At 35.1% G+C, this 27,340-nt stretch overlaps 1 protein-coding gene across 1 annotated transcript in view; it reads left to right on the forward strand.

The window, feature by feature from the left end:
• AKAP7 (A-kinase anchoring protein 7) overlaps positions 1-8,101 on the forward strand; it is a 228,146-nt gene extending 220,045 nt beyond the window's left edge. Inside the window, exon 13 of the mRNA XM_051996732.1 lies at positions 7,008-8,101. Coding sequence (XP_051852692.1) covers positions 7,008-7,207 — 200 coding nt within the window. The 3' untranslated portion in view covers positions 7,208-8,101. The remainder of the gene's footprint in view (positions 1-7,007) is intronic.
• Positions 8,102-27,340: the final 19,239 nt, after the last annotated feature.

A 27,340-nucleotide genomic window follows, 5' to 3' on the forward strand; every position in this document is an offset into this window, starting at 1 on the left:
GAACAAAACCCCATCATTCTTACAATACATGTATATATTACAATAGATGTATATAGAATTTGACCACACATGCACTTAATTGCATAATTGTTTTTTGAATGAAAGGACTAGTATACCGTTTTGGAGAGATCACTGGACAAAGAATCAAAATACCTAAGTCTCAGCATCATTTGTAACTGTAATTACTTTTTGAAATCCTAGGTAAGTGATATTTTTTGAGCTTCAGTTTACTGATGTGTAAAATGAGTGATTTAGATTTCATTCTCTTTAAGGTACTTTCCAGCTATAGTATTTTTTGCAGATGAGATTCTGTTGTTTCTGAATATTGGTCATTGCTAACTCATCCTTTATCCACTAGACCTATTGTTGGTAATTGAAGATAGCAATAATATAAATAATAATTGAAATTCAAATGATTAAGGTTTATGAAATCTTATTATATTTGTGAGATAAACACTCAAATGTTATTTTTTCTCTTTTGCACATGAGGGCCCTAAGATATTAAATAAGATGACCAGGGTCATTTAGCTGATAAGCATCTGAAATAGGATTTGAAGATAATGATAGTTTTGAAATTTTATTTCATTTCAGAGAGTATTAGAAAAGATTGTGGGATAAAGAAACCCTTGTTTTGACCTTTTTGTTTAATTTTATTATAGTTATTTAATATCTTTTTCAGGCAAACCAAAGTAAATGGCCAAACTAAGTAAATGCCCTTCACCCCATACTTTCTATGTGATTTTAACTTGATTTTTTAATGAAAAGTTTTTAGTTTAACATTTTGTTCATAAACCATTGAACTAAAAAAATCCAGTGTTTTCTAATTAGGTAGACAGATAAACGTAGGAACTCCAGAAAAGAGTTAAGGAAAATCAACTTGACTAGAAAATGATAAGCCAAGCCAACTAGTATTTATTAAGTGCCTACTCCATGCAAGGCACTGTACTAGGAGATGGGAATTACGAAAAAAATTGACAAAAAATTTCTGGCCTCAAGAAGCTTATATTCTGGTAGAAATATAAATTATCAAAATTACAAATACATATTACAAAGCAATTAATGTGATTTGGAAAAGATTCAGAATCAGAAGCTATCTTAGAAGTCATTTTATATTTAAAGAAACTGAGGTCTAGGGATTTTAAGTAACTTGCCCAAGGTCATGAAGATAATGCCCCGAGCAAAGATTGAAATCCAGGACCCTTGAACTGAACCACATTCCATGACAGAACCTTAAAAAAAAAAAAAAAAAAAAAAAAAGGCAGATCTGATATAGAATTGGAGTGCCATAAGTTCTTCTTTTAAAGGAGAAAAGTAAGTGCATCATAGAAACAGTAACATAACAGAGAAAATGAATAAGAAACTTCTGGCATCCAATGTTCGGTAAAAGATAAATTCTCCAGTTCAGTCAACCATAAGCATTTGTTAAGTACCTACTACATGAAAGGGACTTCTTAGCTCTGCAGAGAAGAGATAAGAAATTTAAGCCAAATTCCTCAAAAAACAGGAAGGAGAAGATACATCTGACCTTGGTTTATTAGGTTTTCAAAGTTCATAGTTTGAAGAACATGCTCACCAGTTTGTCTTTCCTATGAGTTTGAGTTTGGACTATATTTTTAGACTAAAATTCTATCAAACTCAGATCTAGCATCAGAGGTATTGCTGAACATTTTAAAAACTGAACCTCTCACCCTCTGGTAAAAATAAAAACTCCTGGCTGACTCCAAAACTAAATAATCTTAGTTATCTTGTGGTTGTCTTTCTCTTTTTTTGTTAGGAAAAACTTGTTTTTTTAAAAAAAAAAAAGTATATGATTACTAAATCCAGAGAAAATATGAATAAAGATAAAGTCAGGACTTGAGATTTCATTGATTTGAGAAATTTCTGGTTGAGCCCATTCCTTTTATTAATGTATACTGGTACCTTCCTGGCAGTTTAGAATTTTTTAAAGAGTTAACTTAAAAAAGTTTAAAGACTTGCCATGTAGCCAACACGATGGCTGTGATGTCTGCAATATTTCTGGTTTGTTTAATTTAGGCACAAATGTCTTGGTGAATCCTACTCATGGTAAAGTGATCACAAATATTGGGGGTTTGATCGTTTTGTTTGGGGGTTCAGGTTTTTTGTTTGTTTTTTTTTGGACTTGACTCAAAATTTCTTATTAGCCATAGAGATTACCTACCTTCTCTAAGATTTAGTCTCAGTGATTGAGGCACTGAAATGCTAAATAGCTTGTCCAGGGTCATACAGTTTTAAAAAAATATATTTTTCAAAGAAGGAATCAGAAAAATTCACCAATAATCAAAAATATATATTTGTTCACAAAAAGTAGATTTATTTAGGGGAAGGAATTATAGACAAAATGAAGAGATGCAATAGACATCAGGAATGGTAAATATGAAATAGAGTTGGGAGAGTACATGTTAGAAAAGGAAAAAGACAAGTTCCCCTAGGAGAACTCACAAATAATCAGTAAAAGGGAAATACTCTATGAGGTAGGAAAAAGCCATTGCCTGGCAAGTTAGACTGACAGAGTTAGCTAGAATAAGAAGAATGGTGCCATTAGAAGGAAGGCACTATGAGGGAGAGAGAGAAAATACCTCATAATGGACTTAGTCCTGAAGAGAACTTAGCCATCATTTTTTTAAAAAAAATGTATTGTTGCCTTTTGTTTTAAAAACTTTAATATTCCGTTTTCCTTTCACCTCTCCTTTCTTCCTCCAGTTAAGCAAAGGCATTTATTACTTCCCAATCCAACAATGTGTACTGGATTCTACAACCAAACTATAATCCTCCCCTGGTTCTGACAAAATGAAAGTGAATTTCTTTCTCAGTTCAGGACCATGATTATTCATTTCCTTTCATGATAATTAAATCGCTTTTTTGTGTTGTTATGATTCATTATACTTTGTAGGGTACAAAAAGTGCCTTTGATTTGAAAAGCAGGTATATATAAACCCAAGCCTTAACATTAGGAATCAGTAGTATTTTTTGGATCTCCATAAATGAATTTTAGTATTCCTAGAGGCCCTAAAATAGGAAAAAAAATTAGAATACTGAAAATCATTGATCATCCCCTTCATTAGCACTTATAAACACCTATTATTATTGAAAATGCAAGTATAGAAATATTCTCTGATGTTGTGGACTTTGTAATTTAATAAATACAGAACCTGTTAACCTTTTCCAACATATACTTGTAAAATGGCTTAAACCTTGCAAAGTATTTTCACAATACAGCATCTGCAAAGTCAGTTTATTAAAGCTTTTAGGACAGTTGCTATTAACTAATTCAATTAATCCTTGAGATGACCCACTGAGGTAAATAAGACATGTATCAAGATGTGAAAACCAAGGACCGAATGGTTGAAATCCAAAGGCATGTCACTACTAAATTGCAGAGCTAGAAATCAGTCTTTCTTAATTTTTCACTGACCAGTATTTTTTCCACAATACTCAATGTTCTGCTTAATCTTATCACCTTTCCATGGACATTTCTAGATTATGTTGTAGTTTTATCAATGGCACAATTTTTATATTAGGGAGGAGCATGACAGTATTAGATATAGAGTGAGGAAGACTCCTTTTAAAATCTTTGCTCTGACACATGCTGCTTTGTACAGTGTGGCTGTCAGTTATTGATACTGATGCTGACACTATATATGTGGTGTGTATGTAATCTGTTATATGAAGCTAGAATAGAAGATATTATTTCTTTTTTCACAGATAAAAAAACTTGATTTCAGGGAAATTAATTGGCTTACTTAAGAGCTAGTAAATAGGTTTCAAAACTCAGTTTTCTGCCCTCAAGAGTAAATCAGGATCCAAATCCAGGTCTTCACAAACTCAAACTTAAAACTCTTTCTGCAATACTATGCTGCTTTGTACCAAGTTGCTGCCTTTTTGATATTGTCAATTATTAATAACTTAATTATTACTAATACTGGCATTTTATGAGACACTTTACATAAAATCATTTCTTCTGATTTATTTCCAAATTCAGAGTTCAAAGCTCTTAACAGTATACCACAGCTGCTCCTTTGGGTATATAATTAGGGGTGAGTGGGAAATTTGAAAAAATCATCATATATTGCATTTATTTATTTTCCCCTTTTTTATTTATTTCATTACATTAATATATGGAATAAAACAAGCGTTTCCCAACGTAGTACAATAAAAAAAGATGATTGTACATGAAACTACAAATCCATTATACACAATTTGCTTGCTATTCCTTTCAAATAACAAAATTATGTCATTTTTTTCCTTTTTTTCTCTACCTTCCCTCCAACTAGCCCTAGAGATGCTACGATTAAACACAAATAGATGTGTGCAATGCATATTATATATATACAGATGTGTGTGCATGCACACACATATTGTGTTCCTATATATGTATATGTAAAATTATCAAATACACATCTATGCAAAATTATTCTATACACCTATTTTTTGTTCTTTTTCTGAATTGGATAGCATCTTTCTTCTTATATCCTTTATAGTTAATCTGGGCATTTATCATAATCAAAATAATTTATTCACTCAAAGTCATTCTTAAAATAATATTGCTGTTACTGCATATTGTATTGGAATGGCAAAAAACCCCTACTGTTTTTGGAATAGCAATTGTGACTCTGAACTCCCATCTTGTAGTAAAGATAATGAATAGTTGACAATAGCTAATTTGAATTATAAGTGCTAAAAGGTCTGCAGAATAATCAAAGATTATGGGTCAGCCTAATGAAGATTTAGAAAGAGTATAGCTTATCTCTAGATTTTATTTTTTCTTTGGGAGGGGGGAGAGTAGTACTCTCACTTAGAATTTTCCAATACACTCGTTAGCACTTGTCTTAGAATCAGCAGCACAGAATTCAGGTTAGGAAGAAAATTCAAAAGCCGGTGGGATCAGCCTAAATCTTCTGCAGATCGTCGTTCAGGCTTGTTTGTACCTGCTTTTTCTCAAGATAGCTTGTTCAACCTTTGTTCAGCTCTAATTGTACATCCACCATACATATCTTCCCTTTTGGAACTTCAAACCTCTCCTTCAAGAACTTGAAGAGAGCCCCCATATTCTTCCAAGTCTTCTCCAAATTAAATATCCCTAAAGATCCATAAACTTTATAAACTCAAAAAAAACCCCAAAACAAAAATCCTTCATTGTGGTTTCCATTGTGTAAATGCTCTTGAGAATATGATGTCCTTCCTAAAATGTGGTGCGTGAAACTGAACATAATACTCTTTTATGGTCTAATCAGAGCACAGTAAAGGACAGCTGTCACAGCTAGTCCTAAAACAACTCTTCTTTCTCCTCCTCCTCTTCCTCTTCCTCTTATTAGTAGCATTATTACTATTATTATCAGTATGCACAAAGCATTTTAAGGCTCGCAAAATGCTTTATTATATTATTGATCCTCAAAATAGTTCTGTGAGGCAAATGCTAGTGTTATCCCCATTTTACAGATTAAAAAGTTTTGATTAAGTGAATTACTCAGGATCACACATGTAGTAGGTTTTTGAGGCCAGATTTATGCTCAGATCTTCCAACTATGCAATCCATTCTCTTGTACCACTTGTCTGCTGATGGGTATCTTAATATGGTCTAATATTATATTAAGTCTTTTATTTCTTATCTCACTATTGACTCTTAATTTGCAATCCACTGTCTTTTTTCAAATATGTCTTAGTCACACATTATCTAGTATGTGACATCTCTTTTATTTTGTATTTGTGAAATTGATCTATTTTTTTAACCATTGAATTTCATCTAATTAAGTTCAACCCAGTGTTATAGTTTATTGAGATGGGAAAGAATGAGACCTTCCTCCCTCTCTTTCTTCCTTCCACCTTCCCTCCCTCTCTCCCTCCTTTCCTTCCTTCCTTCCTTGAGTCTTATAAGACATTTGGTTCTTTGAGCCATGATGTGATATATTTTATCTTTGGTTTGTCTTTAAAGGGAAGTTTTTCCATAACATGATGACAAAAGGAAATTTGAATTATAGATATTGTAAGCTACATATTGGTATCCATTAGCCATATAATCTCTCAATACTATAGGTCACTTTAGGCTTTTTTTTTTTTTTTTAACTAGCTTAAGTGCTCCAGCTACCACATGATTTGTAGAAAAAATTGCTGCTTACTTGAGTCCAAGAAAATTTACTAATCACTTTAGTCTCTCTAGGTTGTGAACTAGACCTTTTTCCATAGAAAAGGGCAGGGTAGTTTTATCTGTTCATTCTTTTCTTAATATCCCCAGCCACGAAATCATAGCTATAGGCATGTTAACATTTAGTAAGTCATGACTGCTGCTCCAAAATTCCCTTGAGCAATTTCTTAAATTGAGCAATTTCTTAAAGTATAGCAACACAACAAGATTAAAAACACTCTTCCTTTCACCAGCTTATAACAAACCAATGATTCTTTGAGCCATTTTAGAGCTGAACAGGAGTACTTTATCCAAGTGTGTTTTTTTTCCTTTCAACTGAAAGCACTGAGAATTTATTAAAAAAACAAAAACGAATCTACAAGTACTTTAAGTATCCCTAAACAGTTAGAATACAAGGAAATTTTAGTAGCATATAATGAGAGGGGTGGGAAGGAGGGGAGAAGAGGTACAGAGGGTACACAGCAAAACAATCAGCTTTAAGAAATTTTCTTAATAGGAAATAATGAAATGCTGACTAATGTATCCATGTGGGCAAACGGACTTGGGCTGGAGTGACTGGGCTTTACATATAAGGAGAACATTTGGAGGTAGAGCTCCCCAGCATTTCTAAATAGAGGATTTCCTGGGCACTAATGAATTGCCTTTCAGATGACCTTTTAAGAAATGAGCCAGGCCCCTGCTATGCCAAATGCAAGATGAAAAACAAAGCCGATATCTGGGAATGTAGAAATCCAATTTAATTTTGTTAAGGACTGTCCATTTTTAAGTGGCTGAAAAGTCCCCATGCATGCCCAGTTTCTATGGCAATATGATATTTGTGACTTCTCTTATCTATTATGGCACGTAGGTGAAAAGAATGGAAGAGAACCAGATGATGCTGAACTGGTGCGACTCAGCAAGAGGCTGGTGGAGAATGCCGTCCTCAAGGCCGTGCAGCAGTATTTAGAAGAAACCCAGAACAAAGCTAGGCAGGTGGATGGAAGCCCTGTGAAACCTGCAGAGCCGGGGCACTCCGACAGAAACAACAGCGATAATAACAGGAAGTGAGAACTGATCGTCCCTTCCCAAAATGCCTACGAGACACTTCCCAGGGCTGATGTATGAAGTCCCATTGACTGACGTGCCCTGGACTGGCTGTCCAAGTGTGTCTCATTGAAATGCAGCCCTGTCCTAACACATTTTGCCAGGAGAGGCGTCTGCACAAATAGAGTGCTGGGAATAAGCGGACACGAAGCTATGAAAAAAGAGACTCGAGTTCTGTCTACACACGTTTGCTAGGATGCCTTTGTGGTATGAGAGAGGGGGACAAGACTTTTGTCCACGCCATGCACGCTACACATTTATGGACATGGAAGAGGCCTTGCCATAAGTGGAAATATTGCCATCTGCCTTGCTGAACAGCAGGGTTTTTGACTGCTTGTTCTAAGGCCAAAAATCGCAAATTCTGCCATTATAAAGCCAACTAGTGCTAAGGTTAAACGTGGCCATTATAGAAGTGATCACCATCAGTACAGCCGTCCTGTATGTAATTTTTCTGACATTTGTTCTGATCGTCTTGCCTCCCTGCCATTATTGTTATTTACAGTAAGAGATATCATGTAAATTCTATTTTTTCATATGATGTTACCTTTTCTATAAGATACGGACCATTTTAAAGGCTTTTAAAAAATCAGTTTTGATAAATCACTGTGCTGTATTTTTATGTTTTTCATTGACATTCATTAAATGCAAAAATATGTAATTTTTTTCCTCCTATAGGCAAGAAACCTGTCATAATCATGGACTTAATTAAGGAAGCTTTGCTTGGAGAAAGGATGGGTGTGTTGTCCAAAGTCAAACAGATAAAGGAACTTTTATCAAAACCTGAGATCCAAGCTCAAATCAAGAGAGAATTATTTGAAGTAAGACTGAACAGCAACAATAAAGAAAAAAACTTTTGAAGTCCAGTTTTTTATTTAAATATATTCTAAATTGCTCTAATACTCATTTCTTTCTTGAAATCTTTTCAGATTCTAATATGTCTCTTTGGTAAACACATACATTTCACGTTCCTTGTATTTTTCTGCTGCTGAAATAGATAAGATTGTGATTATAGTTAAATAGAATATGGGCTGGGTGAGCCCAAGGAATGCCAACACTCGTGCCAGCATATCCGACCTGCACACTGTGCATTCCTGTGGTGGTATTGCTTTCTGTAAGCATCTGAAGAGGAATGATCCTACTTAGTGATTGGCTTTTCCTCTCATTTGGGGAAATAATTCTTCTTACTATAATTTCTAAAAACACAAGACATTCATTTCATGCATACCTGTCCAAGCACTGTGTTCATTCTTTAATACTATAAAACAAACTTGTTTTGGTTTTGCTTTCAAAGCAGTTTCTGTAACCAGGGCCCCATCTAACCTGGGAATGAAACCAGGAATATAGCTTTTAGAAAAGTAAAAGATTAATACTATCTAAAGAAAAATGAGAAGTTGCCTCATGGCATATTTAAGTGACAAGTAGCAAATATTTGGGCAAGAAATTAACCAGTGCACATAGGCATTGGTGCTAGTTTATTATCTAGGGGTGCTGATTCTGAACCATCAAACTTTTCAACTAAACCAATTTGTTTCTACCATCTTGAGAGTCATTTCTCTAAAAAAAAAAAAAATTATTAATTTTCAGACACAGGGATTTCACCTATTCAGATTCCCATCCCCTCAAATCACTGAAATTCATTCTAAGACTGGAGAGACAAATAATGTATATAGAGACAAATGCAGTATTATGGGGAAAGCTTGCCATATTAACATGGCCTTAGTTTTTCAACATGTAAACCAAATGAAGTGGTTTTAGTTATCTGACTTTCCTATGCATCATGTACTTTTTTTATTTAGCAGTGTTTATGCTTACTGTGTATTGATACTTGAATACACACTTTTAAGTGTAATTATTGTAGCCAGTCCTTGAGAGATATTGCAAACTCAGTATGTATTCTTGTTCCTCAGTAAATAATATATTCTGTCTTCTTATTTCTTAATAAAAATAGATTTTTTTTTATTTTCTGCTTTTTGAAGTCTGTTCCTGGTCTGGCTGTCTTTTATGACCCAAAGCTCTTTGCACTAGTTCCGTGTTTTAAAAAGCATCCATGTATATTTACCCAAGATGTTTCTAGTTGGTATCCCAGTCTTATTCTGTAGTCACTGTAAAATGTATGCTTGCTGCTGATTGAAAATTTTGACAGAGGAAAAAAAATTTAGTTTAGTTATGGAATCATGGCCTTCTGGGTCATATCTCTTGGATTCTAGCTAATTTTTCAGTGGATGAATTACAGTACATTTGTTTATATCAATAAATTTAAGGCATTTTCATTCCTCTTAATAAAGATATTGTTTGCCCTTTGTTGCTTTTTTATTTCCTGGTTCCTACTCCTAAACACTCTCCCTCCCCCATCCTTATGCTTCAAGCTGAGCTCAAAGGGTTTTTTAGTACTGAATAAAATAGGATCCAATTCCTTCCTGGAAAATAACAAGCTAACTCTCCACATTGTTCTATAGTATATAGGAAATTCTTTTCAAGATCAGTTTTTGTCCTATTTTGGGGGGTTTTGAAGAATAATTAAGACCAAGGGAAGATTATCTCACAGTAAAGATCTTATTTCTTAACAGTTTCCTCTGAAATAATTTTTGCATATCAGTAGAATTCAACAAATGAAGCCATAAACAGGAGCTCTGACAGAGTATCATTTTTTATTTTCTTTTATGTACTTTGTCTTCATATTAAAATAGCACATTTGTCAAAGCACCTCATACTACTGTGATAAGTACTGCAGAAATACTTATTCATTTTAGATATGCTTTTTGAAAGCATTTCAAGCTGAGCTGTTCCATAGAGGATTAACTGAAAAAACACTGAATTAAATGAGAGACCAAGTTGCCTTCCTAGAACCATTCATTCAAATATAAAAACTTGCAAAAAGCTGGGCAACAATGCTAGAAACAGGTTGTGGAGTCCCCATAACACATTTAAAAGCAAAAAAAAAAAAAAATGATCTTTGGGTCATATTAGAAGACCATATGACAGACCCATGGTATATCTCGGTACCCATTCATACATCCCCAGGAGGATGCATCTCTATGAATACCTAAGAGAAAATAATACATTTTTAGAAAATTTGTGGATAAGCAAGTCTAATAGTAGAAGTCACATTATTTCTCCAACCATGAAGTGAAAAAACACTGTACAAGGCAAGAATGATTCAAAAAAGGACATCCATTTTTCTACTAGTGAATCATAAGGAAGGAACCACATGAAGAAGAGCAAGAAAAAAAAGTAAACAGACCCCGGGAGTTGGAAATCTTAGATCCGTCTTTTAACATATAACCATATAAACCTAGGTTTACAAGAAAGAGAGCATTCCCTATTAAACTTCCATTAAAACAACAACTGCGAGTCATCAGTAACAAAGCTTGATTTGGGTTCCTAAAATAATCAGCTTCAATTTTACATGAGTCAGATTTTTCAAGTAGTAGTTCAGTTTTCAGTCGAGAGAGCCAGAAGCTGGTGCCATAAACAAGTAGATTCCAAATGTGTTGTGTTTGCTTAGCCATTTAAAAATTCTGCCCAACATTTTGTGACCTCATTTGGGGTTTTCTTGGTTTGCCGTTTCTTTCTCTAACAACTGAGGCAAACAGGGTTAAATTATTTGCCAGGATGACATAATAAAAATCATGGGTTAAATTTGAATTCTGGTCCTCCTGATTTCAGGCTTAGACTATCCACTGCACCACTTATTTGCTCAGTGAAAAATGAATGGTAGCAATAGGTGACTTGAAAGGTGAGGAAAACCTAGGTTAAAATCCCTTCTGACACATTTGGGTGAAGGGGACAGCATGTGGAAATTTTATGTCTATTAAACATGTCAAACATTGAAGCAGTGAGAAATTGAGAAATTTGGCCCATGAGATGAAATAGATGTTCCTTCCATAGATCCAAGAATAAGGTTGAGAAGGTGACTGGTCCCAACCATCTATGAGCTTTCATGCTTTTTCCTATCCCTCTCAACCCATATCTATCATCATCTTTCTGGTATGTAGCCTTCCTAATGCCAACAAAAGGGCCATTAGACTATAGTGGATGGAGCACAAAGACTGGCATCAGAAAGACATGAGTACATGGGTGACCCTGGCCAAATCCCTTAACCCTGTTTGCCTCAGTTCCATCATCTGTAAAATGAACTGGAGAAGAAAATAGTACCTTTGCCAAGAAAATTCCCCCCAAGGGGGACAGGATGAGCTGTTCTTAGATTTGTTGTCCTAGAAGTTCATTTCAACAAATTAATGCCTTTAGTGAAGGCAAACTAAGGAAATTTGTTTTAATTGTGAACCAAGTAACTTTTTTCTTGATAATAGTAATTTGACTTATAAGCACAGTTGACCATATCAATAACAAAACCCACAAAAATACTATGATTATATTAATAGATACAACAAAAACCCAAAAATTTTTGACAAAATACAAAATTAATTTCTATTAAAATGATATAAAGCACAGGAACCAATGGAACCTGGAGGTTAGTGTCACTCGATTGAAGACTACATCTTACTTCCAATTCCAGAAGATTGGAAAGGTGTGCTCTGAAGAGCTTTGAATGCCAAAGGGCATTTTGTATTTACTCCTGGAAGCAACAGGAAGCCTCTGGAATTTATTGAGTTCCTACATTTCCGGAAAATTACTGTAGTGACCAAATGAAGGATGGACTAGAATGGGGAGGGATTTGCGGCAAGCAGACCCACCAACAGGATACTATAATAATCCAGGCATGAGGTGATGGAGGACTTACATTAGAGAAATGGAAGGGAGATATTCAAGAGCTGTTGCAAAGGTGAAATCAAGGTGTCTTGACAACATCTTGGATATGGAAAAATAGTCATAAAAAATCTAGCAACATTCCTAGGATGGGAGCCTGAGGGTTTGGGAGGATAATAAAGAAGGTAAGAGGGGATTTTTGGGATTACATATTCCATAAAATCAGTAACAACTGCATCTTACATTCATAACAAATCTGCATCCTTATTGTTATGAGTACTACTTTCCAAAATTGCAGGACATGTCCTTCATATGTGTCCTCCAGCAAATCCTTCACTGGGGCACTTATTTATATTTATTTCTTAACAGGATTTGGGATGCATACTGCATATAAAATAGAGGTAATTAGAAAGAGAGCACTAAAATATCAACAGATTAATTTCTTAAGGAGAGTACTGATAAACTTGAAAGCTGGATTTGCCTCAGATAAGTCATAATGCAGACAATCCCCCAAGGGATGGTTTAGAGGTGGCTGCATTTTAAAGCTAATGTATTAGTATTAATCATCAAAGAATTCCAGAAATAAATTAAAATGGGATAGTCTTTGGTATCCCTATGTCAGAAGGAGTAGAGAAGCCTCCAACATTTTATAGGTGAACATCATTTTACCCTTTCATGGTAAGGAACTTTGGGAAGAATGTGGTTAAGGATCCCATAGGATGGACTGGAATAGATGGGGTGTGAATGGTATTGATAATGAAATCCTGAATCTGGGTAGGCTCTTTATAGCAAGGAATGGCACTGAAAGCAATCCTGAATTTTACCAACCAAGCTACTCCCTGAGGCAATTAGAGAGGGGTACTGATCATCTTGACCTTTTGATCTTAACTGGGCCTTTTGTTCTTTAATTGGTCCTACCCCAGGAGGATGCCTTTGGTTGAATTCTTGGCTGAATTCTTTGCATTAATAAAACCACCATAACTCCACAGTTCCTGTATCCAATCAGGAATCCAAGATATGATGCCAAACCCTGAGGTTATTTTCCCCTATAAAAACCCTATCTGTACCCCCTTTCCTTGCTAAAAACCCTGGCATGGATTCAGCCTGCTATTAGAACCCTAATAAAATCTTTGGCACTTGATTTTGAGAAGTTCTAAACCTACAAAGAATTTTGAGATACTTAACACCTGCCTATAATCCCAGTATACTTCTGGGGTCTCACATTCTTGAACCCCAACAGCATAACTGGAAAGAACTCCTTAATCAATGAAATCATGGGCTATCGATTTTGAGTGTTGGTATATATTAGCATTTTTAGAGAAAATACTATAATCTCTAAGATAACAAGAGTTAGAGGTGGAAGAGACCTTAGACCAGGGTTTCTTAAACTTTTTCACTTTAGACTCTTTTTTTTTCCTAAGAAATTTTCACTTGACCTGCATATATAGAGATATATAAAATAGATGTACAAATCAAACATTTACTAATAATAAATCATAATGAAAATTATTTTTATTATTATTATTATAGCTTTTTATTTACAAGATATATGCATGGGTAATTTTTCAGCACTGATAATTGCAAAACCTTTTGTTCCAATTTTCCCCCTTCTTTTCCCCCAGATGGCAGGTTGATCAATACATGTTAAATATGTTAAAGTACAAGTTAAATACAATATATGTATACATGTCCATACAATTATTTTGCTGCACAAAAAGAATCAGACTTTGAAATAGTGTACAATTAGCGTGTAAAGGAAATCAAAAATGAAGGCGGACAAAAATAGAGGGATTGGGAATTCTATGTAGTGGTATATACTCATATGAAAATTATTTTAAAACAATTCTTTGATATACATATACATTTACCATTTATTAAAGGTAAAAACAAATTTGCATACCAATAAGATGAATGTGCTTATTTTTACATGAATAATTAAATCTTGGTGGAATATTTGTTATTCCTGGGCATAGCTCATTCAGAAACCTTTTACTGTTGCCAATTTTTTCTTGACCCCCACATTCAGTTATGTAACCCCATATGGGGTTATGATCCATAGTTTAAGACACTTTGATCTAAATCAACCCTAATGTTTAAAAGTAAAGACACAGGCTTCGAATGATAAAGATTAGCCCAGGATCTTACAAGCAGTAAACAAAAGAATGAGAACTCGAATCCAACTCTACTTATTTTCAATCCAGTACTATTTCTATTATCCCCTACTATCTATGAAGTATATCACATTAAAAAAAATTATAATAGTGGCTCATTAAGTAGTAATGAATAATGAATGAATGGATGGAGCCAAGTCATACCAACCTCATTTTTAGATGAATGAAACAAAATACATGGCTAGTGTCATATCAATAATCACAATCAAAATGAAAATTTCGAACTTTAAATTTTACTTTTGAGACCAGCCTTCTGAGGCAATATCTCTACAAGTATGACAAAAATGAGATGTTAGCAGAAACTTTGGTTCATCCAGTGGTAGGGGACATGCTGGACCCTGACTCTGGGCCTTAGACTAGCTTATAAAAACTACTAACATAAATATTTAATGAATAACATAAACATTTTCTAAAATCACTAATATGAATATGTTTAGACTTGCCAAGCCCACAGAAGGAACACTTGCTCAGTAAACTGTTCCTTGAATCCAGGTAAATCAAATTTCTGTTTTGACTAACTCTTTTTTTAACAGACTATGGCTAGGATACTGTCTGGAAAAGATTCTGGTTTTTTAGAGGCCTTAGCATTCTTAACATGGCTTAGAGCCACAATTATGGTATGTGTGTTTTTTTCTCCCTGACCCTAATTACCAATTATTTATTTACCCAACTTATTTGGCCCACCAAGCTTTTTTGAAGGGGGAAAAAAAAAGCTTTGACTTAAAGAGAATCCTATGTTAGCGTTCTCATAATTTCAAATCAAACACTATGTTATCTGAACCTTATGATAATGGATCCACAAACTGTAAAAGTTAGTGCAGACTGTATATAGTTAAGCAGTCATAGAAATGAGATTCAACCACCTCCATCAATTATATCTTCTTGTAATTCATTTTTGAAAGGCAGAGTAGCTTACTAAATATGATGTAAACTATCTCCCTGACCTTGATGGGGGAAGGGTTGGAAAGGCCCTGAATTGAAACCCCTCCAAGCCTTTGGGAGGGCCCCCACCCTCCTGTTTATAGGAGAAACCCCCAGGTAAGTAATCTCATTCAATTCAATTGGAGATCTTGGCCTGGGGCATAATCACTACTGTTATTGGATTGAAAATTAGTCCCTCAAATTGCTCTCTGGCTTGGGGCAAGAAAAATCCAATATAATCAAATACTGAGTGCGCAGACCTTTGCAAAGAATCCTTAACAGGATTTTCCCCTCTAAGAAAGTTGTTTTCTTAGTGTAATAAACCCATTTTTTGCCACAAATCTTATGCTTATATTCATTCCTATGTGTGAATTCTTTCACAAGCCTGAACTGGCCAGGGAACCCCATTATTTTCAGGGGATCTCTCAATCCTCATTTCTCACTTCTCAACAAATAGATCTTTGGTATCAGGGTTTGAATTCAGAACCTTTCAGTGTCCCTGGCCAACCTAAAACCAAGTGAAAATAAGGTGATAATTTGTATTAATGGACAGTATTTACATCTAAGGAACCAACAGAATCACAGGTGTGGACACTCCCTTTCCACGAAAAAGAGAACATAAAAAAATTCCCAACCCCCAGTATTTCTATAATCTCACAAGTTACTTTGTAGACTGTGCACATTGTATACTGTGATTGATAGGAATGGATGATAAAAATATAAATAATACGGATAAAATCATAGCCAATAAAATAAAAATCTAATAAATAGATAAGATTTGAGGACCATTGGTCTGGACAATCCTGACTTTTGCTCAGTTGTGGTGGGCTGTGATTTTTTAGGGTCTTCTTGACAAAGATACTAGAAGTGGTTTGCCATTTCCTTCCTCCGCATTTTATAGATGAAGAGATGAGCCAAATAGGATCCAGAGTCACATAATTAATAAATTTCTGAAACTGATTAGAGCTCAAGAAGATGTACCTTTCTAATTCTAAGTCCAGTATTCTATCCACCATGACATAGCTTCTTCTAGTTCTAAATCCATAATTTTATGATCCTAGAGCATTATTTAGTGTTCACTGTAGCAGGTCACTGGGGAAAAAAAAGCTGGTCCCAGGTGACTCAAAGACAGTCAAAAAAGAGTATTTGAAATTCTAAAACAGTTTATTTGCCTCTCAGTGGCTTTACTCCTTCCCTCCCATTCCCCATCCCCAAGCTCTCAATGCTTCAGAGTTTCTGGAGAAGCCTGCAAATGTATTAAGTACTAAAAAACAATATTCTTACAATGAATGATTAGCATTTGAATGCTGCCAAATCCAGATGTGTTTGTGACCACTTGAATCAAGCAGTTCCTGAAGGAATTGCTTTCCTGATTATTTCCTTCTGAGTCTATCCACCTGGAAATTAGATAAATTAACCTGACAAAATAAAAATTCCAACTTTAAAATGTATCAAAGAAAATAATCTATTATTGGGGGACAGGATTGAGATATCATAAACTATAACCAATCAACCAACTAACCAACAAATCTGTTGGTTTCAAATAAAAGATTGTTGGTGAATCTATAAGTCTATTGAATCATTAAATATAGTAATGAGGTTCAGGGGAGCCAAGTGGGCATTAACAGAGAAAGTCTGAATCATTGGGAACAATCTGAAGGCAAGCAGGGAAGAGCACTGATAGGATCATTTTAAAGTTAAGTGGGACTTTTGTTTTTAAGTGGGGCTTCTGTTTAAATGGACTTTTAATCACAGCTCCACTTTAGGTGGAGCTCTTTAAAAAACCCACATCTACTGTAAACCAATCAGAAAGCTAAGTTATGATGTCAAACCCTTGAGGTTCTATTTCCTTTATAAAAGGATTTAATTGTACTTCACCAAATTGCTAATTTCTCTATGCCTGCCAGTTAATGGCATCTTCTCCTTAATGGCTTCTGCTAGGGAACTTGTCTTCCTCCTTAATTGTTTAAAAACCCCTTTTCCTTGTTAAAGACTTATAGATTTAGCCAGCTCTTAGTAGTGTAATTAAATCTTTGTCCCTTGATTTGGAGGATATTTAAGCTTACAAATTCTTTTGAGACAACTTGTAACACCAGTTGTAACCCCAATATACCCCTATCATTTTGATGGGTGACCCCATTATTTGGTGGCTCTGGGATGGGGATGAATGGGACTGATTGGATGAAGCTCTCAGGTTGGTATAATTCACAGGTCTTGAACTCTAGATTGCAGGGAGTCACGTGATTTCTAAAGGTCAGACCCTCAAGAATTGCCATGACCCACAGGAAGTGATATGACCCACAGGAAGCAGACAACATTGGACAAAGATGGTTACATCCTTTTAGTCTATCCAGTGAAAAGGCTTGGGTCTTTTCCTATTTCATGTGCTGTTCTACTTCCAACTGATGGGGTTCAGGAGCACATGGCAGGAGCTGGGATAGCTCCCAGGTGTGTGCCTGGGCTTCTCCCTGCAGGGGTTAAATAAATGCTTTCTCTTTGTACCTGAAGATGTCTCTGATTAATTAATTTGTGAAAGGGGTCTAGTATCCGTCCCACACAGGGAGAAGCTGACTGCACCTGTACTTCAATAGTAGTTTTTTTTTTTTTTTTTTTTAGGCAAATTGTACTGGATGTTAGCCTAAAAATATATATAAAATTCTGGGTATCTACATAAAAATAATTCACATTTACAAAGCACTTTTCTCACAACAATTTGATGTAATCAGAGAATTTGGACCTAGAAGAGCCTTTTGGAATCATTGAGTCCAATTTTCAAGGAGATTAAAAACTGAGGCCCCAAGTTGCTAAATGCCTTGCCCAAGTTTATATACACCCAAATCCTTGAATTATTTAAATCAATATTTAAAAGTTCATTTTTTTAGAATGCTACTTCTAACATACACATATACACAGACATATATGTGTATATATATTTCCACAAACATATATAACTATATATATGGTATGCCTAAACAGGTGGCTTGAGGGGAAGCATTGATAAATACTATCTGAAGTTGGAAACATTTCTAAAAAGAGGAAGAGAACAACTATAATAGCAGGTAAAAGGGAAGACAAATTTCTGTACACCTAATTGTTAGGTACTGTCCCCTTTTTCCAGTCTCTGAGAGGAGTACTAGACTAGAATTATATCCACCTGCTATCTTAAATATTGCCAATTTAAGGGGTTCAGAACAAAGGTACTTCCAACATCACTAATCTTTTAAAGGATGGAGGATATCCCATTCTTATTCTCTTATTCTAGTCTGGCCCTTTCCTACCAAATGTTATTCAAAAGACATAATAGGTATAAGGCTGGAGAAACTGAGACAAGACAGAGATTAGAGGTTTTTAATATTTTAATAGTGGAGAAGTTGGATTGGCGAAGCCATATTAGCCAGCTGGCTTGGATAGGACTCTTGCCTCAGAGCATCCAGCCTTAAGCAAATAATTCCAGAGACTTTTATAGGGCTCCAGCAAGAGGGGAAGAGCACTAGTTGAGTGGAAATTCCAGAAAGGACCAAAACTTTTAAATTCTCATAGGTTGGAGGTGAAGAAGGAAGGATCATAAATTCTGATAAGAAGGTGATCTAGCAGGGGACAGGAAGTCTGGGCCCTAGAGATAAAGAATACATCTAGGTATTTGAGATAAGCCATCTGGAGTTTTATGACTCTTTGGAATGCCAGAGGTCTGAAGCCCTAATTATTTTAGTTCTAAGGGCCAGAAAGGAGTGGGGGGGGAGGGGGGTTGCCACCAGGGAAACTGAGGCAGAACAATTCAGAGAAACAGGCATAATACAGGGAGTGAATAATGAGTAAACATATGAAATCAGAGAAATTATACAGAATAGAAATCCACAGAAGTGAATGAGTTATTTTCATGAAATTTGATGAAATCTCACTCAACTATGAGAGAAGCCATGATTTCACCCAAGGGAAAATCCTCCAGAGTCTTTAGGAAGATAATCTGGAAATCAGGGATAGGTTGAGGAACTGATTTTCCTACATGTTTGTAAGATATTCTTTTTCTTTTTCCTTCTTAGAATCATTCCCAAAGAAATTCTGGAACTGATGGGGTTTATCATCAAAAGTTGAGGATGATTCTGTGTTGGATCCCAAAAGTATATTGAGTTCCGACCAGTACTACAAGATGTTTCAAAAGAATTTGTAGGCTTACACCATCTCCAAATCAAGAAGCTGCTCACAACAGGCTAAATTCCATATAGGAATTTTTTTGTTTGTTTTGTTTTGTTTTATTTGTTTTCCTTAGCAAAATAATTGCTAAATTACTTTTTTAGCAATTTAACAAGGGGAAGAATAAGAGTTACATTCCCTAGTTGTTGAGGTGTGAGAATTGAGGGTTGAGAGATCCTCTAACAGCAGTAGGATCCCCTTGCTGGTCTTTGCAGGTTTTGCAAAACAATTCACAAATCCCAATGAATACAGGTTTAAGTTTGTGGCAAGAATGGGTTTTATTTATGCTAAGAAAAGTTTTCTTAGCAGGCAAACTCCTTATTTGAGAGATTAATCTTCAACTCCATAGAATTCACCATGCCCCAGGCCAAGATTTCCTATTGAATGAGATTACTTATCTGGGAGTTTCCCTTAAGAATGGGTGTAGACCCTTCCAGAGGTCAGGAGGGTTTGAGACCCAGGAGCACCCTTTCCCCAAAGTTCCTTTCTGACCCTTTCCCCCCACCCCCCAAAGATTAAAGGGGACACAGTTTACATCATAGTGGAACTCACAATAACCAGGAGGAATGAAAAAGGAATTTAGTAGGATTACATCATTTACTGGTAGGCTGATCCTACAAAGGATTTAGCACCCTAAAAGAATTAGCAGTGGATTGAGCTACAAATGAATTCTTTTATAGGAGAAATATAACTTCAGGGATTATTATAATGATATCATAACTTGAATATCTGATAGGATACTGTAACTGTGGAGTTTCAAAGAAAGAATTTGACTATGAATTCAAATAGGGGCCCCAGCCTGGGATGAGACTATAATAAACTTAAAGGGAACAAAAGGCCCAATTAATATCAAAAGGTCTGACTAAGGAGTGCTTTCCTTCTTGTCTCAGAGCATAACCTGGGCTGTAAAATTCTGGCTTTCTTACAATTGTGCCATTCTCAACTATCAAGGACCTGCCCAACTATCAAAGATCTGGGGTCTTCTTCACTCTCATAAGAATCACTAGAAGTTCTCTTGAAAAGGGATAAGAAATATATCTCTTTCCTAAAGGCCTCTCAACAACTCTACCTCTTTCCCCTAGTACCACATCAGAATTCTCTCCACCATTAAGGAGAATTTCATGAAAATATACTCCAAGCTTGGCTGAATACTTGGCTTACAGAGAAATAAAAATACTTGTCCTTTAACTTAATCACAAAATTGTCAACTGAAAATCTATATCTATAGTTATAACACTTAACAATTCTGAAGAACTACAGATGTTATTATTATACATTTGATCTCAGAAGTAGTCATACATAAGATAGATTTATTTACTTGAATTTGTGACAAATTGGTAATTTAATCCTCAACAAAATCCTTAAAAAAACTTTCAGTCATACAATATTTCCATTTCAAAATGGGTGAATAAATGTTTTGTCATTACATACTATGTCTATTATTCTCAAATCTCTCTTATAAAATTTTAGCCCTTTGAATATATTTCAAATATACTTTTCCTTTTCCATCCCCATAAAGATAATGCAGCTTCATCTTTTAAAATGTCTACATTTGATAATGATATCTATATTGGGTAATTTTCCAAGTTTCTGTCTAATTTTGACATCAACATAAAGATGAATGAAGAAAATCCAACTATTATTTAAATCAGCACTTCTGAAAAGCCCATGTCTTTTTTAATAGCAATATTCTTATAGTGATGTTACATTGTTACAAATCATTAAACACCCCCTCTCAGAAGAATGAAAAAATACAAAGGATGATAGGAAAAGAACATTAGCAGGTATAAAGACTGTAGAATATGACTTGTAATGACTTGTTTGCATCAAGCAGCATGTTGAAAATGTATAGGAGTGGAGAAGAAATGAGTCAATTTGGTGAGGAGACTGAAAGATAGGAAATGAACAATCTAGGTATTCCATTGGGGTCTCCAAGATAGTTAAAAAAAAGAGAGAGAAAGCTTTTTGTGTTTTGAATAAATCTTCTCTGTTTAGGGAAACCAAAGTCCCATAGAAAGAAATATGTAGGCTTTATCTATGAAAACAATAAATAAATATATATACCATTGAAATCAGGGACCTACCAAAACATAAACAAACTTGGGGAAAATGTACCTTGAAGGAAGAAAATCAGAAATTTAAATTACTAACTATATCATTTATTTATTAGATTGTCCAAATGTAGATAAAAATGTTATTCAATAAGATAATTTGAAAACTTCTGAAGAAAAGTGTTTAACTGAAAAACTAATCATCATTCAAGTGAATGGAAGATGGTCACAAAATGTAAAATCAGCTTAGGTTGCTCAGAAGCCCATGATGTTGTTGTTCCTTCTATTTCCACCAGCACTAAACTAGATTTTCATAATCTGAAATGGAAAAATCAATTCATGGATATGATGTTGTCCAACAAACAACCCCTGTTGGCTACAAGATGTATCTATTTGATGTTAGCTAGGATGGCTTCCCTTTAAGGGAGCAAAAAAAAATTGATTTTAGGATATTATAAGTCCTGGGGCCTGAAATATTGATATTACTTCTGTTTTGCCTGAAGCATAAAAAACTACATAGGTGAAATGCGAGAGCCTTGGAAACTTTGCAGAATTCTCCTAGTCCCTCTGATGCCTTTCTGTGAAATAAAAAGAGAATAATTCTATCCTATGTATTGGCTGTCAAGGCAAATGTGGAGGCAGAGAGGAATAGCTTCTATTTGAATTGGTAATTGTATCCTGTTTGATCTCCTATTTCAAGAAAATTTATTTTTATTGAGTTGCATGGCTCATAAGTGTTATATTCCATTTCAATTCTGAGCCTGAATTACCAGACTGATCTGAGCAAGACCTGGCTCAAAACACTCTTTATATCACAAATGAGAAAATAGAGACTTAGAGAGGAAAAGGAGAAATCAAAATGAACTTGACATCCTAATCAAAGAAAGCAAGTCTGACTTCATAAGTATAATTGAGACATGGTGATGTAGCATCAATAATTGAAATTCAACAGAGAGGACTGGCGAGACTTTCATGAACTGATGCTAAGTGAAATGAGCAGAACCAGGAGATCATTATATACCTCAACAATGATACTGTTTGAGAATGTATTCTGATGGAAGTGGATCTCTTCAATAAAGAGAGCTAATTCAGTTTCAATTGATCAAGGATGGACAGAAGCAGCTACACCCAAAGAAAGAACACTGGGAAATGAATGTAAACTGTTTGCATTTTTTGTTTTTCTTCCCAGGTTATTTATACCTTCTCCCTGTGCAACAAGAGAACTGTTCGGTTCTGCACACATATATTGTATATAGGATATACTGTAACCTACTTAACATGTAAAGGATTGCTTGCCATCTGGGGGAGGGGGTGGAGGGAGGGAAGGGGAAAAATCAGAACAGAAGTGAGTGCAAGGGATAATGCTGTAAAAAATTACCCTGGCATAGGTTCTATCAATAAAAAGTTATAAAAAGAAAAAAATAATTGGAATTCAGCTCTGAAAAGATATACTTTGTTAAAAAGAAACAGGATAGGCAAAAAAGATTAGGGAACATAGGTTAGTTAGCATTCTGTATCGAAATATATATATATAATTGGAAAATTATATAATATAGATATCATTATCAATTGTAGATATTTTTAAAGATGAAACTGACTTACTTCTATGGAGATGGAAAAGGAAGTTTATATATTTCATATATTCTAAGGGATGAAATTTTATGAGAGAATTGAGAATAATAGGAATTCTTAAAGTAAAATTATATATATATGTATATATATGCTTAAAATATAAAATCTATGTTTATGTTTTAAAAATCTAGGAACCAGAATAATAGAAACCATTTGGATGATCAAGGCAGGAATAAAAATGGCAGTGATTAGATCACTGGATGATTGGATGATACAACAGACTTCCTAGACAGCAAGAGAAAATAGATGAGAAATTTGCAAAAAAAAAAAAAATAATAATAATAATAATAATAACAAGCCTGGCCCAAAGCATCATATAATAGTGATGGCTGTCAGATTATCTGCATTATTAAACTGTTCTCTGAAAGAAGGAAGGAAGGAAGGAAGGAAGGAAGAAAGGAAGGAAGGAAGGAAGGAAGGAAGGAAGGAAGGAAGAGAGAGAAAAAAGAGACAGAGGGAAGGAGGGAGGGAAGAAAGTAGGAAGGGAGAGAGAAAGGAAGGAATCAAGGGAAGGAGGAGGAAGGAAAGAAGGAAGGAAGGAAGGAAAGGAGGTAGGGAGGGAGGGAGGGAAGCAGAGAAAGGAAGCAGTAAAGGGAAAGAGGAAGAGAGAGAAAAAAAGGAAGAAAAGATAAAGAAACAACAAACTGAATTGCCCAACTGAACTTTCCATTTGGATCTCCAAATTCTGAAAATGCAAAGAAGAAAAATTCTAACAAAAGAAGGAAAGGAAAAGAATTGTTTAAGACTTAAAGAGATACATGGAATACTCATCAAAGCACCTTAGATTTTAAATGGACATGTGGAGAAGATGGAAGCAAGAAGTAATAAAGAATGAATATAGATGTGCCATAGGCCTCTAGGAATCATTTAAGAACCACTTCATTAATAAATTCAGAATAAGGTAAAGTGGGGAGGAAATTTAGGGGTAACAAAGTTTTTTATTTGTTTGTTTCTGTTTTTTCTTAGCTATACTGGAGAAAAGTGTAGGATCCAAGAAGAAATGTGACCTGTTCAAGGTGTATAAAATGATGACACCTGGTGACAGACAACTTTTATGATGAAAAGTAAAGAACACACACACACACACACACACACACACACACACACACTCATACTTTTGTGTTTGGTTGAGTTCATACCCAAGTTATAAGGAGATAGGAACTGAAAACCCAATTGCTATTAATGATTTCAAATCACCTGGCCAAATGAAGCAGTAGTGTCCTAGGGTTCAAGAGAAAGAACATTAAATTAGAATCAGAGGATCTCAGTTCAGCTCCTGCTTAAATCCTTGGGTCTCTGGATTTCAGTTTCCTCACTTATAAAAGGAGAAGAATGAACTTGATGGAAGACCCCTGAAGTTGCTTCTAACTCTCTAATTCTGTGAAGTATCATAATTAAGACTAGAATGTAAAGCTAAATCCAAATGTGCTGCCCCCTAACCAAGGTATTTTCCATCTAAAAGTATCGGTCTAAATCGTTTTTGAAAAGCTAACTTAAGATGATACTGCCCTCTATATTTGTTTGTTTTGGAATTTCTGGTCCAAATTAGATCAGCATCTTATCATTTAAGTTTGTAGTGGTAGAGAGAAAGACCTTATATTTTTCCTTTTCTTTTCATCTTTTTTCGTATTGCCATCTTAGAAAATGCTTTCAGTATAAACAAGTCTTTGTGTAAGGACAACAAAAAGATAAACAGATGCTACCTTGTCTCAGATGTCTGAGACTAAAAACATATTAGCCAATTAGGAAGTCCCTGTCTCCTTCTCTAGAATAAAACAAATTGCCCCCAAGGCCAGTGGTTGACTGCCTGTGAACTCAGTTAGATTATATGTTTCCTGTATATTATAAATCCCTGTGAGAATTATCTCATATTCAGAAAAATAATCCCATCACTTACATTTTAAGAGATTAACCATAGAGAACTGGGATTCAATGGCTTAGCCTTATCAGCAACAATGGCAGAAATCTGTAAAGGACTGTTGAGCTTAATCCATTATTATTTGCTGATCAAATTAAGTGGAAGAGAAAGAAAATAAGCATATATGATGTTTCCCATGTGCCAGAAATTGTGTTGATCACTTTAAAAACAAATATATCATTTGATCCTTATAACAACTTTTCAAGGTAAATATCTCTATTTTATAGTTGAAGAAACCAATGTTAATTGACTTGCCTAGTTTCACCCAGCTAATGAGATCAAATTTGAATTCGGATCTTTCTGACTCTAGTATCAATGCACCATATAACTGCATTAGATATAGATAGACGGAAAAATGGATGGAGAGAAAGAGAGAGAGAGAGAGAGAGAGAAATTAGGAAGGAGGGAGGGAGGGAAGGAGGGAGAGAAGAAGGGAAGGAGGGAGGGAAGGGGAAAGGGAGAGGGAGGAGGAAGAGAGGGAGAGGTAATAGAAATAGAATAGAATAAATTCCCACCCCCACCCCTAAACTAACTACCTGGTCAGAGAATTGAAGTACTGACAGAAATGTTATTTGGGTAAAGTCCCACTTGCAATGACCAAGGAGAGACCAGAAAACAAAATGAATGCAAATTATGCTGAAAACAAAGGTACAACTTTATGCCAAGCTTGATGCATTTATAGCTCAGATAGACCCCTGAGACCAAAGACTGAAGCCAATTCAAGTTCATAACCTTTGTACGTCTGCAAGCTAACAAATGAGAAAACCTGAAAGATGCTGAAAGGACATCCTTTTTTTTTACCTTAATAGTTTTTATTTTTTCCCAATCACATGTAAAGATAGTTTTCAAAATTCATTTTTGTAAGATTTTGCATTCCAAATTTTTCTCTTTCTGTCCCTTCCCTCCTGTCTCCCCAAGACAGCAAGCAATCTGATAGGTTATATGAAAACAATCATGTTAAACATTTCCACATTTGTCATTCTCTGAAAGAAGAATCAGAACAAAAGGAAAAAACCACAAGAAACAAAACAAAATGAAACCCAACAAAAGTAAAAATAGTATGTTTTGATCTGCTTTGAGATTCCATAGTTCCTTCATTAGGAGTGGAACACATTTTCTATCAATCACGAGTCTTTTGGAATTGTCTTGGGTATGCTGTATTGCTGAGAACTAAGTTGATCATCACAAAATGTTGCTTACTACATATAATATACCCCAGTTTCTGCTCTCTTAACTTAGTATCAGTTCATGTAAGTCTTTTCTCTGCCCTGAAGAAATTGGGGTTAAGTGACTTGCCCAGGGTCACACAGCTAGGAAGTGTTAAGTGTTTGAGAGCAGATTTGAACTCAGGTCATCTTGACTTCAGGGCTGATGCTCTATCCACTGCACCACCCAGCTGTCCCTCATGTAAGTCTTTTAAGGTTTTTCTTAAATCTACCTGCTCATCATTTCTTATGGAACTAAAATATTCCATTACATTCATATATCACAACTTGTTCAGCTATTTTCCAATTAATGGGCATCTCCATAATTTCCACTTCTTTGCAACTTGAAAGGACTTGAATGTGGGTTTTATTTAGCTATCAGTTTCCTACACTCAGTGTTTACTTGAGTTAGTTTGACATTTGGATACAGTGTTGTATAAGACCTTTTTTCTCCCCTTTCCTTTTGAATTTGCTCTCTGTGATGCTTCCTGGGCAGTTTGAGGAATGCCGAAACTGTGATGGATCCAAGCTTATGTATTGTGTATATTTTGATTGTGACTTATTGAGAAGAATGGCTTCACAATCAAGTGGGGTGTCTGGTCATGACTAGAGCTTCTCATGCTCTCACAAGTTCAAATGAGAACAACTGTACCAAAAAAAATGGTGAAAATAGGTCTTTTTCAAGGTCAATTATAGAATAATAGAGTCGAGCAATTTGTGGGCCCCTTTTAACAGAAAGGGTCAGTCCAATCCACATCAACTGCTGGGAGAAACCATAGCACATTATTATACTTTACTATCATACTATAAAGGATTTTCCAACTTCTCTTCCAAAACCCATCCAAGGACAATGTGGGAATAAAAAAAACTATTTAAACCAATGTTAAAAAACAAAACAAAACAAAGCAACCCCTCACAACTCTTTCCCCCCAGCAAACCCATATTTTGTTTCATTAGAATATTTTTTATAGTAAAAAAAATACATGAAATCATCCAAAATTACCCATGTTCTTTCCACAAAAAATACTCATAGAGGATGAATTATGTAAGTAGGAGTAGCAGTAAATCAATGCAACTTTCCCTTATTCACTTCTAATCTACCATAAAATAGCTCCCCAAAACAAATCCTGGAAGAGCAGAACCAGAAAAAAGATGGAGCAAAGCAATCTTTGATCCCAAGAAACTTGAAAGATCAGCAAGAAAGGTCTATTCAAATAAAAAAGGAGAGCAACCTAGGATAGGAAGGTCCCAGAAGAGTGGCAACAAGCTTCACTTAAGTAGGTAGATCCTGAACCCCAGAG

Source organism: Antechinus flavipes, chromosome 4 (assembly GCF_016432865.1).
Source record: "Antechinus flavipes isolate AdamAnt ecotype Samford, QLD, Australia chromosome 4, AdamAnt_v2, whole genome shotgun sequence".
NCBI classification, from domain to species: domain Eukaryota; kingdom Metazoa; phylum Chordata; class Mammalia; order Dasyuromorphia; family Dasyuridae; genus Antechinus; species Antechinus flavipes.